The sequence below is a fragment of the Heliangelus exortis genome, chromosome 17 (genome assembly GCF_036169615.1).
Source record: "Heliangelus exortis chromosome 17, bHelExo1.hap1, whole genome shotgun sequence".
Taxonomy (NCBI): Eukaryota; Metazoa; Chordata; class Aves; order Apodiformes; family Trochilidae; genus Heliangelus; species Heliangelus exortis.
This window is the reverse complement of record NC_092438.1, coordinates 1,847,882-1,864,247: the sequence shown is the minus strand read 5'-3', so window position 1 is coordinate 1,864,247 and position 16,366 is coordinate 1,847,882. Positions and strand designations below refer to the sequence as shown.

Here is a 16,366-nt window from a genome sequence, read left to right as displayed (position 1 = left end):
CCTCACACTTACGTGACTCAGAGTAGAAGGCCGTGAAACCGCGCCGCTCGCTATTTATACCCCGCAAGGTCTCGCGAGAGCACCGCCCCGGCAGCGGCGGCCCGGGGCTCTGAATGAGAAATACGTTGCGGTGCTGAGCCGCGCCTTCCGCTCGCTTATACAGGGTGCGGGGCGGTGGTGCGCACGTGTGTGCGACCCTATATAAGGGGCGCGCAGACGCATGGGGCTCTGTCTGAGGAGAGCCCCGGGTAGGTGAGGGGGTGTCAGGGGGGTGTCCTATTGAGGGGGGGCAGCTGCTGCTCTCCGATCTCTTTGGGCTTTTATAAAACGTTCTTAGAGCGTTCATACAGTGTTGGTTGAGGCGGTGTTGGGAGGGGTGCGGTGCGGCCTGTGCGGACGCCTCATGGGTGGCGTTCGCTGTGGGCTGCGGGCTCAGTCTGAAAATCACTTGGGGTCTCTTGTGGCCCCTGGTGAGATAACTGCGCCGACAGCATAGGGAACATTAAGCTTATTGCCCGCGGCGCTGTGCGGGCGATAAAACCCATGTTCCTATAGCCCCTGTGCGGGGCAGGCCCCGCGGCGCTGAGGGGAGGGCTGCTCCTCACCGCTGCTTTTCCCTCTCCCGGTAGGTGCTGAGCCCCGGTCCCGGTTGGGCTGTGCGGAGGTGAGCGTGGCAGAGCTGAGGGGGCCCTGCGAGGGACGGGGCTGGAATATTTACATCTGGGACGCTTTGAAACGATGCGGTTGTGTATCTTACATGCAATAAAAGTTCAATTACTTGATCTCCTTAGGTGTTGCTGTTATCTATTAAATAATTGCCTTGTGGGGAGCTGGGAGGCGCCGCTCTGCTGCAGCCCCCCGTGTCCCGCCCTCTGCCCGCACCTAAGATGGCGGCCGCCACGTTCCCCGCCCTCCCCCCTACGTCACTGGTGCGCGCCGGAAGTGGCGTATCTTTCCCTTAGCAACCGGGAGCGCCGGAAGTTGCGCCGTTTTCCCTTAGCAACCGGGAGCGCCGGAAGCGGGCGACACGCGGAGGGGAAAGATGGAGGCTGGCACCGGCACCCCCGTGCGGTTCAAGAGCAAGTGAGGAACGGCGGGGATGGGCTGGGAGCCCGGGGAGGGGCTGCCCCGCGGTTACGCGGCCGGGAACCTCCCCGCTGCCGCTGGTTTGGGTTAACCGCGCGTGTCCCTGTCCCTTCCAGCTACGCCGTGTGGAGGAGGATCGAGCCGTTCTATAAAGGAGGGCGAGTCCAGGTAGTGCGGCAGGCGGGGGAAGGTCTGGGGGCTCCTCGGGTCTCGGCTCTGTAACCTCTGTGTGCTGCTCCCCAGGTCAGCAGCGATGGGAAGTTCATGTTCTGTCCCTGCGGCCCCAAGCTCAACATCATCGATGTGGAAACGGGAGCTCTGCGGAGCCTGCAGCAGGTGAGGAGACCCAGCCTGGGGCTGAGACCTCCGAGGGCCTTCTCCTGGGCTGTTTTATTCTGAATTCAGCGTGAGAAGGGGAGGGGAGGGTGAGCACTGCCCTCAGTGCAGTTAAAACCTCTCCTCAGCACTGGGGAGCTGGGCAGCAGTGAGGGGGGAGCTCCCTGCTCCACGGGGGCTTCATTGTCTTTTTTTTTTTAATTTTTTTTTTAAATTTTTTTTTAAAAATTTAAAATTTTTTTTAATTTAAAATAATTTTTTTTTTAATTTCTTTAAAATTTTTTCTAGGATGAAGAAGAGGATATCAGTTCCTTTGTCCTCAGCCCTGACGATGAGGTTTGTGTCAGCTCTGGGGGTTTCTGTGCTGCTCTCTCAGCTCCTCCTGGGAGCTTCCAGAGTGCTCTGGGGAGGCTCCTGAGGTGCTTCCAGTTTCTCCCCTCCAGCAGTCAGCACTGAGAGGCTGTCACAGCCACCCGTGTTCCTGTGGAAGCTCTAATTAGCAATTAATTAACCCTGTTTCTCTTCCTCCTGCCCAGCTCCTGGTGACAGGCAGCAGAGCTCTGCTGCTGAGGCAGTGGGACTGGAGAGGGGACAAGTGTGTCCGTAGCTGGAAAGCCATCCACGTGGCCCCTGTGGCCACCATGGCCTTTGACTCAACCTCCACCTTGCTAGCCACAGGTACAGCCCCTGTCACTGTCACACAGGGGGGAGGACACCCGGGGGCTCTGGGGACACCCAGCTCAGGGGCAGGGGCTGAGGGAGGGAGCTGCTGAGCTCACACACACTCAGGAGAGGTTTCCTGGGAGGGAAGGGAGGTTTTGGCAGAGAAGAGGGGATCCTTGCAATGATCTGGGTAAAACATGGTTGGTGAATAGCAAAGGAATGTAGAAATCTGGTGGATACCAAATATATAAATATGGTGAATAGATAAACCTGGTGGGTATCAAATAGATCAATATAGTCAGTAGATAAATCTGGTGGATATCAAATAGATAAATCTGGTGGATATCAAATAGATAAATATAGTGGATATCAAATATGTAAATCTGGTGGATATCAAATATGTAAATATGGTGGATATCAAATATATACATCTGGTGGATATCAAATATGTAAATATAGTGAATAGATAAATATGGTGGATATAAAATATATAAATCTGGTGAATGTCAAATAAATATAGAAATAGAGTAAATATATATAAATATATGTTTGTATATATATAAATGAGTAAACATATATATATATACACATAAATATATATATATATATAAATAGGTCAGGGGGCAGGGGCTGAGGGAGGGAGCTGCTGAGCTCACACACACTCAGGAGAGGTTTCCTGGGAGGGAAGGGAGGTTCTGGCAGAGAAGAGGGGATCCTTGCAATGGTCTGGGTAAAACATGGTTGGTGAATAGCAAAGGAGTACAGAAATCTGTTGGATACCAAGTGAATATATAAATGAGCTGCCTGAGGCAGGGTGACCCCATTGTCCTGGTGCCCTCCTGGAGCTGGGGGAGGGCAGGGGGAGCTGTAGCTCTGTTGTGCCTCAGGTCTGAGTGCCAGCACTTGGGTTCTGCAGCTCTCTGGGAGCTTAAAGTGCTCCAGGAGCTCCTCGTAGGGTGTGGGGTGGGGGTGTTGCCTTCATTTTCCTTTCTGTTGCCTGTGCAGCCTCTGGGATGTCAGAGCTGCTGCCACCTCTTGCTCATTGTTCTCTGCCCTTCTTTCCCAGGTGGCTGTGACAGCACCATCAAGGTGTGGGACATGGTCAAACAGTACTGCACACACAACCTGAAAGGATCCTCAGGAGTTGTACAGTGAGCATGAGCCATGTCTGTCTGCCTGTCTGCCTGTCTTGTGTTGAATAATAACATATAAAATAATATAAATAATAATAATGTATAATAATAATACAAATATATATAGTTAAATAACATAAAATAATATCTATTTGTGTTGAATTTGTATTCACTGAAATAACACTTTGGCTGAAATAACGGTGCTGAGGGCAGGGGGTTTGCTCCTGCCCTGTTCCAGTGCTGCTTTTCTTCTCCTCCCGCCCAGCCTGGTGCAGTTCCACCCTGATGCCTCCCACCCCCAGCTCTTCTCCTCCTCCATGGATTACAAGATCAGGATCTGGGACCTGAGCTCCAGCTCCTGCCTGGCTGCCCTGGGAGGCCATTTCAGTGCCATCACCTCCCTGGCCTTTGCTGACAGGAACACCCTGGTGAGGTAAAAACCTCCAGAGCTCCCCCCTTGGCCTCCCCTTCCCTCCTCCCAGAGCCTGTTCCTGGCTTCTGGAAGGTTCCCCTGGAGGGGGGAAGGGCTCCTCCTGCCTCCTCCTGGCTGTGGCTCCCAGCACTCTGGTTCCACAGGAGCCTCTTCCCACAAATCCAGACTGGCACTCCGAGCCCAAATTGCCCGGATTTAGCACCAAAAAGGCTCTTGTACCTTGCAGTTCTGGCCGGGATAAAGTCTGCATGGTGTGGGACCTGAAGAGCAGGGAAAGCAAACGAACCATCCCTGTCTATGAGGTGAAAAGTGCTTTTTGTTCATTCCTTTGGGATCCTCTGGTAGTTCCCAGGGCACAGCTCCATGGGTCCTCTCCCTCTTTACATCCCTGTCAGTTGTGAGGTAAGATTCCTGCCCTTGGACTTCCCAGGGGCCTCAAACCTCTGTAAAGGAAAGAGAAAGGAGAAAGGAAAGGAGAAAAAAGGAAAAAGGAAAGGAAAAAAGGAAAGGAAAAAGGAAAGAAAAGGAAAAAGGAAATGAAGAAGGAAAGGAAAGGAAAAAGGAAATGCAGAAGGAAAGGAAAGGAAAAAAGGAAAGGAAAAAGGAAAGGAAGAAGGAAAGAAAAGGAAAAAGGAAAGGAAAGGAAGAAGGAAAGGAAAGGAAGAAGGAAAGGAAAGGAAGAAGGAAAGGAAAGGAAGAAGGAAAGGAAAGGAAAGGAAGAAGGAAAGAAAAGGAAAAAGGAAAGGAGGAAAGGAAAGGAAAAATGGAAAGGAGGAAAGGAAAGGAAAAATGGAAAGGAGGAAAGGAAAGGAAAAATGGAAAGGAGGAAAGGAAAGGAAAAATGGAAAGGAGGAAAGGAAAGGAAAAATGGAAAGGAGGAAAGGAAAGGAAAAATGGAAAGGAGGAAAGGAAAGGAAAAATGGAAAGGAAGAAAGGAAAGGAAAGGAAAAATGGAAAGGAAGAAAGGAAAGGAAGAAGGAAAGGAAAAAAGGAAAGGAAAGGAAAAAGGAACGGAAAAAAGGAAAAGCTTTGTTCTCTCACTGTCTTTGTCCTCAGTCAGCATCCAGCTGGGGGGGACAGTGCTGGGGGCTGTGGGTGCCTGTTGGCCCCAGGGGCTGCTCTGGGTGCTGAACTGGGACTGGGATCCCTCCCTCCCCCTCAGTTGGTGTTTGCCCAACTCTCTTGCAGAGTGTGGAAGCTGCTGTCTTGTTACCCCCAAAGGGAGATTTTTCTCAGCTGGGGGTGAAGAAGAAAGGGTTGCACATCATCACAGCTGGCAGCAAAGGTGAGCCTGGGGCTGCCAGAGTGAGGAGGGCAGGGCTGGGACACTGTTCCCCTGCTGTGCTCCTCCAGGGGCAGGACTGGGCAGGGTGGATCAGGTACCCTGAGGAGCTTCCTGTGTTTCCAGACTGCACCAAAGCTGGGTTTGGCTTGAAAAGGAGAATCCTAGAATGGGCTGGGTTGGAAGGGAGCTCAGGGCTCATCAAGTCCAACCCTTGCTCCACTCCCCCCGTGGTTCCCAGCCCATGGCACTGAGTGCCACATCCAGGCTCTTTGGAAATATCTCCAGGGATGGAGAATCCACCCCTTCCCTGGGCAGCCCATTCCAATGGCTGAGCACCCTCTCCCTAAAGAAATTCTTTCTCATGTCCAACCTAAACCTGCCCTGGCACAACTTGAGACCTCTTGTGCCCTCTTGTCTTGCTGAGAGTTGCCTGGGAAAAGAGCCCAACCCCCCCCTGGCTCCAACCTCCTTTCAGGGAGTTGGAGAGAGTGATGAGGTCTCCCCTGAGCCTCCTCTTCTCCAGCCTCAACACCCCCAGCTCCCTCAGCCTCTCCTCATAGGATCTGTGCTCCAGTCCCTTCCCCAGCCCAGTTGCCTCCTTTGGACCTGCTCCAGCACCTCAATCTCCTTCCTGAGCTGAGGGGCCCAGAACTGGACACAGGACTCAAGCTGTGGCCTCCCCAGGGCTGAGCACAGAGGCAGAATCCCTTCCCTGGACCTGCTGGCCACGCTGTTCCTGAGCCAGCCCAGGATGCCATTGGCCTTCTTGGCCACCTGGGCACACTGCTGGCTCCTCTTCAGCTTCCTGGCAATCCAGACTCCCAGATCCCTCTCTGTCTGGCTGCTCTCAGCCACTCTGTCCCCAGCCTGTAGCACTGAAACCTGGTTGGATCTCTCTGCCTTAAAGCTGTTTTAGCTCTTGGGACAATCCCAGTCTCAAAGGTGGCTCTGACAGATCATTTCTCTCATGTTTTTTTTTCTTTTTTAGGCATCCTGAAAGTTTGGGAAGCAGCCACAGCTGCCTGTGTGCACAGCCAGCCTGTGCCCTTTGAGCTGAAGGAGGAGGTGAGTGAGCACAGCCTCACCCAGTGCCTCCTCCTGCCTGCCAGGAACCAGCTCATCACTGTGTCAGTGGAACACAACTTTGTGTTCTATGATGCTCAAACTCTGCAGCTCAGGAAGCAGGTAACAACCCTCAGCCTGCCCTTCCCTCTTCCCACACCTGAGGATCAGCTCTCTTCCTGGGAGCAGCTTTGCCTAGGAGTCCCCTCCTCTCCTGCTTCTTTACCAGTAGAATCCAGAGGGGCAGTGGCAGTGGTGGGGACACTTGTAGGAACACTGCCCAGACACAAAAGTAGGGAAAGGGAAGCAGGAATTCCTCCCATGCTCCAGCTGATGCCTTGGAGATGCAGTGTCCCCCAAAAATGGCACTCACTGAGTGTGCTGCCCCCCTCTGCTTCCCCAGACTTCTCCCTCCTCAGCTGTTTCTCTTCTGCCACCCTCAGCTTGCAGGTTACAACGATGAAGTTCTGGATGTGAAGTTCCTGGGCCCAGGTGATTCTCACATCGTTGTGGCCACCAACAGCCCCCAGCTGAAAGTGTTTGAGCTCTCCACATCTCACTGCCAGATCCTCTATGGCCACACAGGTGGGTGAAGGCAGCTCTGATGGAGCTGTGGGAGATGTGTAATTATTTCTTCAGCCAGCTTCTCTCTCAGCTCTCAGGTGGGGTCCTGGAGTTCTCTCTGGAACAGCAGCACAGCAGGGTTTGGGTGTGCAAACAGGAGTTTTCTAGGCCTGTCAGTTCAGTCCCTCTCACTGGCAGTGAGAACAGTTTAAATTGGATCAGGAAGCAGTGGGCTCATTAATTGTGCATCTCTCTTGTCTGATTTCACTGTTACTTTCCATCCAGCTGGTTTTTTTTTGGTTTTTTTCTTCTGTTCAGACACAATTCTTGCTTTGGATGTCTTCAGAAAAGGCCTGATGTTTGTCAGCTGTGCTAAGGTGTGTTAATTTTCCTCATTTAATGAAACTCCTCATTTATCTTTCTGGGTAGATGAGTTCTGTTCCATCTTGGTGCTCCAGAAAGGGGCTTTGTTCAGACAGAATTCCTGTCTGCTACATCCCCAAACACAAAGTTCTCCCACTACCCCTTTGTTAATCTTTTCTCAGGGGAAATGTGACTGGTTAGATTTTAGTAGCCTGAAAGGAGATGTCTCATTCTTCAAGCATCTCAGTCTTGCAAAAGAGTTCAGAGATATCATTGGTGTCAGAAGGATGGGCAGCTGTGTGCCAGAAAGATGTCAGAAGAAAAACTGCTGAAATACACCCAAAAAAATAACCCTCCAGGCTGGAGCCCCAGCTCAGGGCACACCCTGCCTGCCTGGCACTGCCCTCACCCACTCCAGCCAGCACAGAAAAAGGTTCAGGCTTGAAAATAAGGGGATAATCAGGCTCCTGGGGGAGGGTGAACACCCAGGGAAGTGCTCAGTGGTCAGCAAAGCTCAGCAGTGTCTGTCCTCTCCTGTTCCAGGACAAAAGCCTCCGGATCTGGGGGATGAGCAGAGATGGGAGAGTTCTCTGCCTTGCCCAGGGCCTGGGGCACACCCACGGGGTAGGAGCAGTCTCCTGCTCAAGGTAAGAAAAATCAGCACAAGGGTTTCCATTTGCTGAGCCTCAGGGGAGGTGTTTTGGGGGATTCCTCCCTCAGAGCCAGCCTGGCTTTTTTTCTTGATCCCCAGCTTGTCCTCTGGAGTTTGAGGGAAGGATGGCTCTTTTTGGTTGCATGTCCAGAAATTGTGAAGTTTTTAAGGCAAACCAGAGTGGGCCTGCCAGAGCAGCAGCTGGATAAATTGCTAGATAAAGGTTGAGTGCTCTGGAGAGGAGGGTTGGGGAGCAAAGGGGATGTGTCTGAAGAGCTGTCTGTCCTTCCTCTGGGCTGCCCAGCTTTTGCCTGGTCAGGAGCAGCAATCTGTGTTTATCTGTGACTGAGGAGAGCTGGCAGTGCTCTTGGCTAATGTCCCAGTCACTGGGGGCCATCTCAGGGACCTGAGTAAAATAAAAGACAGCTTGAAGGAACATGAAAGCACTCTGCTTCACATCAGAGGGTGGCAATGTGTGTAAACCCTGGTAGGTGAGAAGATTTTTTTTTTTTTTTTCCCTGGCATCTGTCTTGCTTCCTTACACTGTGTGTTCTTTGTTCACTGCAGAATGAAAGAAAGCTTTGTAGTAACCAGCAGCCAGGACTGCACAATCAAGATCTGGAATATCCCAGAATCTCTCACTTCCAAGGCAAAAGCAGCCTTGATCTCCAGCCCAGAAACCCTTCAAGCAAAAGTGACTGAGAAGGGTCACAACAAGGTAAAAGCTCCACTTGATGTCAGAAAATGCTTTTAGCACTTAACTCTTCCTCTCTGATGTTCCACCCTGCATTTATTACCCCTGCCAACACCAAGACCAAATCCTGAAGCTGCTTTTGTGCTCCCTGTGACTTCTCCAGGACATCAACAGTGTGGCAGTTTCTCCCAATGACAAGCTCATTGCCACGGGCTCCCAGGACAGGTTGGCCAAGCTCTGGTCCTCTTCTGATTGCTCTCTGCTGGGTGTCTTCAGTGGGCACAAACGTGGGATCTGGTGTGTGCAGTTCTCCCCAGTGGATCAGGTTTTGGGAACCTCCTCAGCAGATGGGACCCTGAAGCTTTGGGCTCTTCGGGATTTCAGCTGTCTGAAGGTAGTGAGGGCTTGGGCTGCTTTTTGGGACTCACCCCTTGGGTAAGGGGGTATTATTGCTTTTGAAAATGGACCCTCTCATGCTTTGGAGCTTCCTTTCTGTTTTCCAGACCTTTGAGGGTCATGATGCCTCAGTACTGAAGATCATTTTTGTGAGCAGAGGAACACAGCTGCTCAGCAGGTGGGTGCCTGCACAGGGCGGGTTTAGGGGAAGCTGCCAAAACTAGGTTTTTACCTCTGAGGTTACACCAGCAGCAAGAAGGAAGAGCTGTGCAGTAGATTAATTTGGGAAAGGCTGATAGGAAAACACCACATTTATGGCCAGCTTTCTGCTGGGGATAACTTTCCTTCCTTTTCTCCAGCTAACACTGGAGGTTCTGGTTGGCTGCTGTGACATTGCTGGGTTGGTGACACAGGTGACAGGCAGAGCTCCAGGTGTGACTAAACCAGATCTTTTTGGTTAATTTTGCTCCTGTTTGATCTGCATTGGAATGGGACAGATGTATCTGGTAGTTGAGGTGGGGGAGAGGAAAAAAAAATGGATCCATCCACTGATGGGTGTGTTACTTTCTCTTCCAAAAGTGGTTCTGATGGTCTCTTAAAACTCTGGACAATTAAAACAAATGAGTGTGTGAAAACATTAGATGGTCATGAGGATAAAATCTGGGGTCTTCACTCTAACAAGCAAGATGACATGGTTGTGACAGCATCCAGTGACTCCTGCATCACCCTCTGGAAGGTACAGTGTGGGCTTTCTCTGAGTTAGGAATGAGCTTTGTTCATTCCTGTTCCACCATCTCGTGCTCTGATTTTCTGTCCTTGGAAATCAGGTCATTAGGGTGAATCTCAGGGTTTCGGGTGGGGTTTTTTTTGCCATCCTGTGTTTCCCCAGTGGATGATGGAAGAGCCTTGGCAGCTTGCCCAGTGCTGGTGTTTAAAGGGGTTCTGGAGGGAAGGGTGGGAGTCCCTGGATTGAATGATTAAATTAAATGGACCCTGGGGATCTTGCTGCAGAAACTTGTCTCCTTGTTACTTGATGGCTAAATCAGAATCTGTACTGAAGATCTGACAAAGTTGTGTTCTCTTTTCCTTTAGGATGTCACTGAAATTGAAGAGAAAGAGGCACAAGCTAAAGAGGAGGAGCAGATTCTGAAGTAGGTTGATTCTGGGCAAGAATGAGCCAACTCTGTCCAGTTCAACTGCCCCCACCCAGAGCCATCCAGCTCCACCACATCCAAATATTACATCACTGAGCTATTCAGAGCCTGCCAGGAAACAGCAGTCTCTTCTGCTTTGTAGTTTATCTTTAATTCCTGCAAAGCCTTGCTGGATTGCTGTCAGCTTGACAATTGATCAGCTTGCTGTTGATGCACTGCTCAGACAAGCAAAGCCAAACCACAGAAATCTGCTTTTACTTTCTCCAGCTGTGAATAGTTCAGGGAGCCCAGGAAGGTGCCAGGGTAATTATCTGCACTGCCAGGGTAATTATCTGCACTGCCAGGGTAATTATCTCCATCCCTGGGCACTCAAGCCTTCACTGGCAACCAGCATTAACCTCTTGCTGTGCAACCTCCACGTGCCATTATTGCCAAACCTGCTGGGTTCTGGAGAGCATTTTGTTTACCAGCCAAATCCTTGCCTCCCTCTCTTGCCCCTTCTTTGTTTTCCAGAGAGCAGGAGCTTTCCAACCTGCTTCATGAGAAAAGGTACCTCAGGGCCTTGGGGCTGGCAATCTCCCTGGACCGTCCCCACACGGTGCTGATGGTGGTCAAAGGTGAGTCCACCTTGGGCTCTGAAGGTGTTTTTCTGCCTGTTTTGCTTTCTTAAAACATCTTTTCCATGTTGGCAGAGACTACAAAGTCTAAATTATCCAGCAGCCCCAGGTTTCCCCTGGCAAACAGGGTTTTCCTAGGAGCAGTCACCCCCGTGAGGAGTGGGGCCCCAGCTCTCAGCCCGGGGCTGACTCCTTCTCCTTTCCCAGCCATTCTCAAGGAAACTGATGGGAGAAAGCACCTGGAAGAGAACATTGCTCGGCTCCGGAAGGATCAGAAAGGTTTGTTTGCAACGTGGTTTAAGTGTAAAAAAACCTTTCAGATGAGAGGCTCCTTTTCTTAACAAAGGAAAAGGAGTCTCCCGGGCTCAGTGTTTTGCCTGAGCAGTGTCAGTTCTGGTGCTGCTCCTGGTGCCAGCCCCTGCTCTGGGCCTTGATCAGTCCTGATGTGTGGGAGCTCTTTGCTACCTTGGTGTCTCCTGCCTGTCCCTAGAGGCAGTGCTGACATTCCTGGTGACCTGGAACACCAACTCCAGGAACTGCCACGAGGCCCAGGCTGTCATTGAGACCCTCCTGAAGCACGAAGCCCCAGACACCCTCCTGCAGTACTCGGGCATTAAATCTGCTGTGGAGTCCCTGCTGCCTTACACTGGTGAGTCCTGAGCTCTCCTCCTGTCTTCAGAATATTCCCTGTTTGCCTTGCTCTAAGGAGAAAGATTCTTGCCCCCTACCCCCACCTGACTTTTTGAGCTTTCTCTCTTCCAATACCAACCTTTGCCTTTCTCTCCTGGCAGAGAGGCATTTCCAGAGGCTGAGCAGGTTGCTCCAGGCTTCCATGTTCCTGGATTTCATGTGGCAGAACATGAGGCTGGCTGACATGGCCCCACAGGAGGACAAGGTGTTGTGAGGCCTCTCTGCTTGGAGGGGAGAGTCCAAACTGCTTCCCCACCAGGTATGGCAACTGGGACTGTTCCTCTGTTTTATAATAAATTTTTAAAGCTCAAATTTCTAAAAAAACTCCAGGGTTTCCATCTCCCAGGGGCTGCAGGAGAGGATGGGACCATTCCTTTTGCTTTTCACCTCCCTGTGTTTTGTCCAGACATTTAACACCAAGTTTGGAGAAAAGGTAAAACCTGGCTCTGAGCAAGCAGTTGGTCTTTATAAAGTCTTTTAATTCCCAGTAAAGTTGGGAGACACCACTGGGAATGTTGTACCACATCCCAAAGCCCCCAGGCACTGGGGATATTCAGTATTTTCTTTACTTGTTTCTGTCACCTGTTGCTCACCCCAAATGTTAGCACCTGGGAGCAAGATAAGGGTAATTTATTTCCCCAGCAGGCAAATCCTTATAGAAAATCAAGCAGTCTTCATAGATATTTGTGTGTTTTATTTCAGAAACAAAAATGTATAAAATACAGAATAACATAAACACCTTAGAAGTTGGTTAAACGGCTTGTTTAAAAAAAACTTCACAGATACATGGAGAAAAAAAATCAAAGGTAGCCACCTACAGAAAAGTCTTACATTTTCCTGTAAGTGTCTAACTCAAATCTAACAAATGAGTTTAGGCTGAGCATTGTTAGAGGTTTCATTAACTGTAAGTCCCCCTTGAAAGGGGAATATTTTGTTCATGAAGCTCCTCTTGCCCAGCTGGAAAACAACCAACTGCACAGAGCCTGCACAGAGCTCCTGGAGGGAATGGTCAGAGCTAAGAGGTTCAGCTGCTCTCACAGCCTTTCAGCAGGTCCAGCCAACTCAGGGATTTGGGGGTCAGTTCTCCACCAGCCCAGCTCATCTAAGCTTTAAAAAGAAAACACAAACCTCCCAACCTCAAAGAAACCCCAAAAGTCAAAGAGTTTTAAAAAAAAAAAACGAGCCAAAAAATGGGTTTGGATAAATGATCATAAATTCCCATCCCTGCCCCATGCATGTAACTGTAGTTCTGGATTTCTTGGGTGACTTGAGAGTCACCTGCTCTGTCTGGGTGTCATCCCTGTCCTCTGGGGTGGCTGCAGCTCTGCCAGCCCCAGTAGGGGGAAAACTCAAGAAACCCTGTGAAATTTTCCCTTGCTGCACCCCAGGGAGAACAAACTGAACCTGAGTGCCCCTGAGCTTAGACCACCAGAGATGAAACCACTCAATCCTCTCCCAGTCACTCCAGCAAAGCCTCTCCTGGCTTTTTTGGGGAGTTTCAGCAGGGATTGGTGTTCCCCAGGGAGGTGTTTGTGTGTTTTCATCAGGATCTGGGAAAGCCCTGACCCTGCCCACGGCTCCTGGGGGGACTGGGTGGGTGAGGGTGCCCAGGGCTGGGTCTGTGCCTCCCAGGGGACATTAATGCACACTGGGGAGAGGGAGCAGAGCTGGGGAGGGGGCTGGCCTGGAGGAGGAGGAGGAGGAAGATTGCTGCACAGCTCTCTTGGTGACTGTGCTGCACCTCTGGAGGATCTCGTGGGCCGAGGGCCGCGTGGGCACCTTGGGGACACCGGTGGCAGAGTCTGGGTCAGTGAGGGAGGGACTGAAATCAGCTGCAGAGGACTCCACGAAGCCTGAATCTTTCCTGTCCTTGCGGGTGAGGCGTGGGGACTTGCTGCTGTGTGTGGCCAAGGTGTCCCCAGGGGCAAGAGAGCTCCTGGGCTGCTCCACGTCAGGCAGGGATCTGGAGAAGTCAGGCTGCCAGCTGAGCTGGGGGTCCTGCTCCCTGCTGGTCCCTGAGCTGAGGGACAAACTGTCTGACTCCAGCTCTGGGCTGGAGCTGGCCCTGGGCAGAGACCTTGAGCTGCTTCTCAGAGAGCTCCCATCCTCTTCAGTCTGGTCCAGGGAAGAGCCAGGCTGCAGCCTGTGCTGTCCTCCCTCCTCACCCCGGGGATGGGGAACCCCCAGGGAGGAGCAGAGGTTGGGGGTGGAGGTGTTGATCCCACAAGTTATGATGGTCTGGAGCTTGTGGTGAGGGTTCTTGTAGGGCCGGAGGCACATGGAGGGCAGGTAGCCAGTGTGGCCATTGTACCTGAGGAGGAGAAGCCACCCTGAGAGGAGCCCTGCTGCCAGCTCAGAGCAAGGGGAGGGAGCAGAGCAGCTGGGAAGCAGGTGAGGCCTCAGCCCCTGGAGCTGAGGAAGGGGAAAAACCACCCAGAGAGGAGCCAGCAAGAAGGAGCTGCAGCAGCTGAGCAGCTGCCCGAGGGACTGAGAGCTTCAGAAAAACCTCCTCACCTGATGAGCCACCAGCCATCATCAGACCTCCTGACCACCTCCACCACCACCCCGTTGTTCAGGGAGAGCTCATCTGCCTTCTGGGACTTGTAGGGCCGTGCCACGAAGTACAGAGTGCCTGGAGGAGAGGAGGAAGAGGGGTTGGGCTGGGGAAGGAGGAGAGGCTGCTGCTGCACTAAGTGAGAGCTGCAGGAGGACAGATCACAGCCCCACAGCTGACAGAAGAGTTGGAGCTCCAGAGATCCAGGCAGAACCTCTGAGCAGTGGTGGAAGTGGTGGGGTTTTTGCAGAACTCATTTTCTGAATGAAAATTCCCCCCCTGTGGTGCCCCAGGGATGAGCAGCAGACTTACCCCCCTCCTCCTCGGAGCTCAGGGCACTCTGGATGTCTTTGTGGGCATCAAGCTCTTCCAGGTATGAGGCTGGGAACCAGGCAAGCTGCTTGTCTGCATTTTCCACCAGCCACCACCCTGCAGCAAACAGACAAAGAAAAAAAATAAAGGTTTTTAGCAGCCTGCAAGCAGAGGTTTCACCATATTCCCTGGACTGGAGCAGCCTCTTCCCTCCCCTCCAAAGCCAGGTGAGCAAAACCACAGGTACAAACCCCCCAAAACTGCTCCCAATTCATCCCTACCCCCCATCCTGTGACACACACCTGTCATATCCTTGATCAACACTTCCACAATTTCCTTCTTGGTGACTTTGAAAGCCTTGTTCTTGGTGTCTTTGGTTTCAAAGGTTTCAATGCACCTGTAGCTCTGGGACACCTGGGGGTGGGTGATGGAGGGGAGCTGCTGCTGCCCACACTGGTTTTTCTTTTCCCCTCCAATTTCTGAGGGCATAATGACCACGCTGAAAAGTCAAAAGCAGTTTACTGAAAACTCACGTGGAATTGGTATGGATTTTGGTAAAAACCAGCTATGCAGGAGGCTCAGAAAAGCTCAGGAACCAGACACAGCCATTCCCTGCTCTGCTGCCCCCCTGTCTGACTTGGTTCTCCCTGTAATGTTCCTGTGGCATGAAGACACAAGCAAACCAACCCCCAGGATTCCATACCTGTTTTCAGGAAAAGAGGGATCCAGGTCTTGGGTCCGTGCCTTGAAAAACTGAACCACATCTTCCCCCTGGGAGATTTCAGCATCCTTGTTCAGCAGCTCCTGGCAGTAAGTTTCCAGCAGTTTCAGGATCTCCAAGCACTTGTCCAGCTTCCCACTCATCCTCAGCTTTGCTTTGGCTTCTGTAAAACACCAGGAGCAAAGTTGGTGTAAGGCAAGGCTGGATCTGGGGCCCTGAGAGCATCTTTTGCCTGGACATGGATGGGGGTACCCTCACCCCCCACCTTCCCTCTGCAAGCCCAAACTGCAAGAAGCTGAGACCCCAGCAGCTTGTGCCTCCCTGTCCCTTTACACAGTGCCCAAGACCATTTTTGAGCCTCCAAAAATGATCTTTGTTCCCATTTTTGAGCCTCCAAAAATTATCTTTTGGATGTTTTGTTCCCACATAAACATCCAAGGAACTCCAGGCCAGTGTTCAAGTGTGATATTAATTCACAAAACGCAATAATCTCCTAAAATCATCTTTCTGGGTTATTTTTGAGCCAGTGCCAGACTGAAGCACGTGGCTGTCACCCAGCAGCACCATGTCCTGAGCTGCTGCTCTGCCCCAGAGGAAAGTCAGGGGCTGAGGCTGGTGCCAGGCAGGAGTCCCCAGCAGAGATTTCCTCCCCATTACCTTTAAGCCTGGGGATTGTCCTGTCAGATCTCCTGAGTGAGCCACTCTCGAGGGGGAATTTTCTCTTCAGGTCTTTCTAGAAGTGAGGAAGAGGAGGGAACAGAGATGTTTTCCAGCCCTGAGACACATCTGGGCTTTTTCCCCCCCTCCCCTGGACAGGAATCCTCTTGGCAGGGCAATGTTCACTTACATGGAACCTCTTAAAGTCTTCAAATGTCCTGTAGATGAGAATGTTGTTCTGATCTGACCAAGACACAAACATCATGTAGTTCTGGGGGATGAAAAAGGAAAAGTGCATCATTATTATTATTATTATTATTATTATTATTTAATTACAGTGTTTTCTTTATGGGGTGCTCTCAAGCCATCAGCATTTGCCAGGCCCCATGGTTCAGTTCTGGCTTTGGGGCTGCAAGGCTGTCACATTAAAAATTTAAAGTGAATTTTCCAGAATTTTAGGGCCCCCAATGGATAATTGTTGTTCAAATCAGTAGAAATTTGTGATGCTGTGAGCAGAAGGACAGCAGGCTCCAAGATAACGATTTTCTTATCATCTTAAGACTATTCTAAAAGAAGTCCCAGCCCCCTGTCCTGGATCACAGAGCTGTAATCCCAATATTGCTGGGAATGAGCTGGTATCCTTTTGTGAGAGGGACTCCAAAAGGTTTTGATTCTGTTTTTTGATTTGTAAGTTAAGAGGAAAAAAAAAAATGTAAAATTTTTTTTTAAAAATTATTTTAAAATTAAGGTTTTTTTTTAAATTAAAAATTAAAAAGATGGAAGTACCTTCTGCTTTCTGCATTGCATCAAGCCCACAGCCTTCACCTCCACGGGGTACCTGCTGCAGCTCATCTTCCTCCCTCCAGCTCTGGGGCAGCCAAGCAGAGATGTGACTCTGGGCAGGGGTTTTTCCCACTTTAAATACTCGGGAGAAGAAGGGGAGGGCTCAGGAGTCCCAGAGCTTCCTCCTCCACCCATAAACCAGGGCAGAAAT

At 51.0% G+C, this 16,366-nt stretch overlaps 2 protein-coding genes and 1 non-coding gene across 3 annotated transcripts; 2 read left to right on the top strand and 1 right to left on the bottom strand.

Moving 5' to 3' along the window:
- The first annotated feature begins 312 nt into the window (after positions 1–312).
- On the top strand, positions 313–11,452 carry TBL3 (transducin beta like 3). Its single transcript, XM_071760714.1, has 22 exons — positions 313–1,083; positions 1,203–1,254; positions 1,330–1,422; positions 1,711–1,758; positions 1,959–2,100; positions 3,152–3,236; positions 3,484–3,651; positions 3,878–3,953; positions 4,840–4,936; positions 5,925–6,121; positions 6,442–6,583; positions 6,881–6,939; positions 7,469–7,572; positions 8,145–8,295; positions 8,435–8,665; positions 8,775–8,845; positions 9,247–9,403; positions 9,760–9,818; positions 10,335–10,438; positions 10,646–10,717; positions 10,929–11,087; positions 11,230–11,452. Exons 1-22 carry the CDS (start codon positions 1,043–1,045, stop codon positions 11,340–11,342), a joined length of 2,421 nt encoding a protein of 806 aa, XP_071616815.1. The 5' UTR covers positions 313–1,042; the 3' UTR covers positions 11,343–11,452.
- On the top strand, positions 433–557 carry LOC139804361 (small nucleolar RNA ACA64). Its single transcript, XR_011729349.1, has one exon. It is a non-coding gene; the product is annotated as a small nucleolar RNA ACA64 (small nucleolar RNA).
- An 871-nt stretch (positions 11,453–12,323) lies between the features above and the next one.
- Positions 12,324–16,366, bottom strand: NOXO1 (NADPH oxidase organizer 1). The gene is made up of 8 exons (XM_071760715.1): positions 16,159–16,366; positions 15,563–15,643; positions 15,373–15,448; positions 14,698–14,878; positions 14,297–14,493; positions 13,995–14,111; positions 13,643–13,760; positions 12,324–13,439 (listed from the first exon to the last, which is right to left on the bottom strand). The coding sequence occupies exons 1-8, from the start codon at positions 16,348–16,350 to the stop codon at positions 12,767–12,769; spliced, it is 1,635 nt and encodes a 544-aa protein (XP_071616816.1). The 5' UTR covers positions 16,351–16,366; the 3' UTR covers positions 12,324–12,766.

What these genes read in the sequence shown, in the direction of transcription:
- NOXO1 (XM_071760715.1), bottom strand. Translation starts at nt 16,350, where the DNA reads ATGGGTGGAGGAGGAAGCTCTGGGACTCCTGAGCCCTCCCCTTCTTCT. An exon ending in CCCTCTTTTCCTGAAAACAG is followed by an intron (nt 14,494 to 14,697) that starts GTATGGAATCCT and finishes TTGACTTTTCAG; the next exon opens with CGTGGTCATTATGCCCTCAG. An exon ending in GAGCTCCGAGGAGGAGGGGG is followed by an intron (nt 13,761 to 13,994) that starts GTAAGTCTGCTG and finishes CCTCTCCTCCAG; the next exon opens with GCACTCTGTACTTCGTGGCA.
- TBL3 (XM_071760714.1), top strand. Translation starts at nt 1,043, where the DNA reads ATGGAGGCTGGCACCGGCACCCCCGTGCGGTTCAAGAGCAA. An exon ending in GGATCCTCAGGAGTTGTACA is followed by an intron (nt 3,237 to 3,483) that starts GTGAGCATGAGC and finishes CCTCCCGCCCAG; the next exon opens with CCTGGTGCAGTTCCACCCTG. An exon ending in TGTTTGTCAGCTGTGCTAAG is followed by an intron (nt 6,940 to 7,468) that starts GTGTGTTAATTT and finishes CTCCTGTTCCAG; the next exon opens with GACAAAAGCCTCCGGATCTG.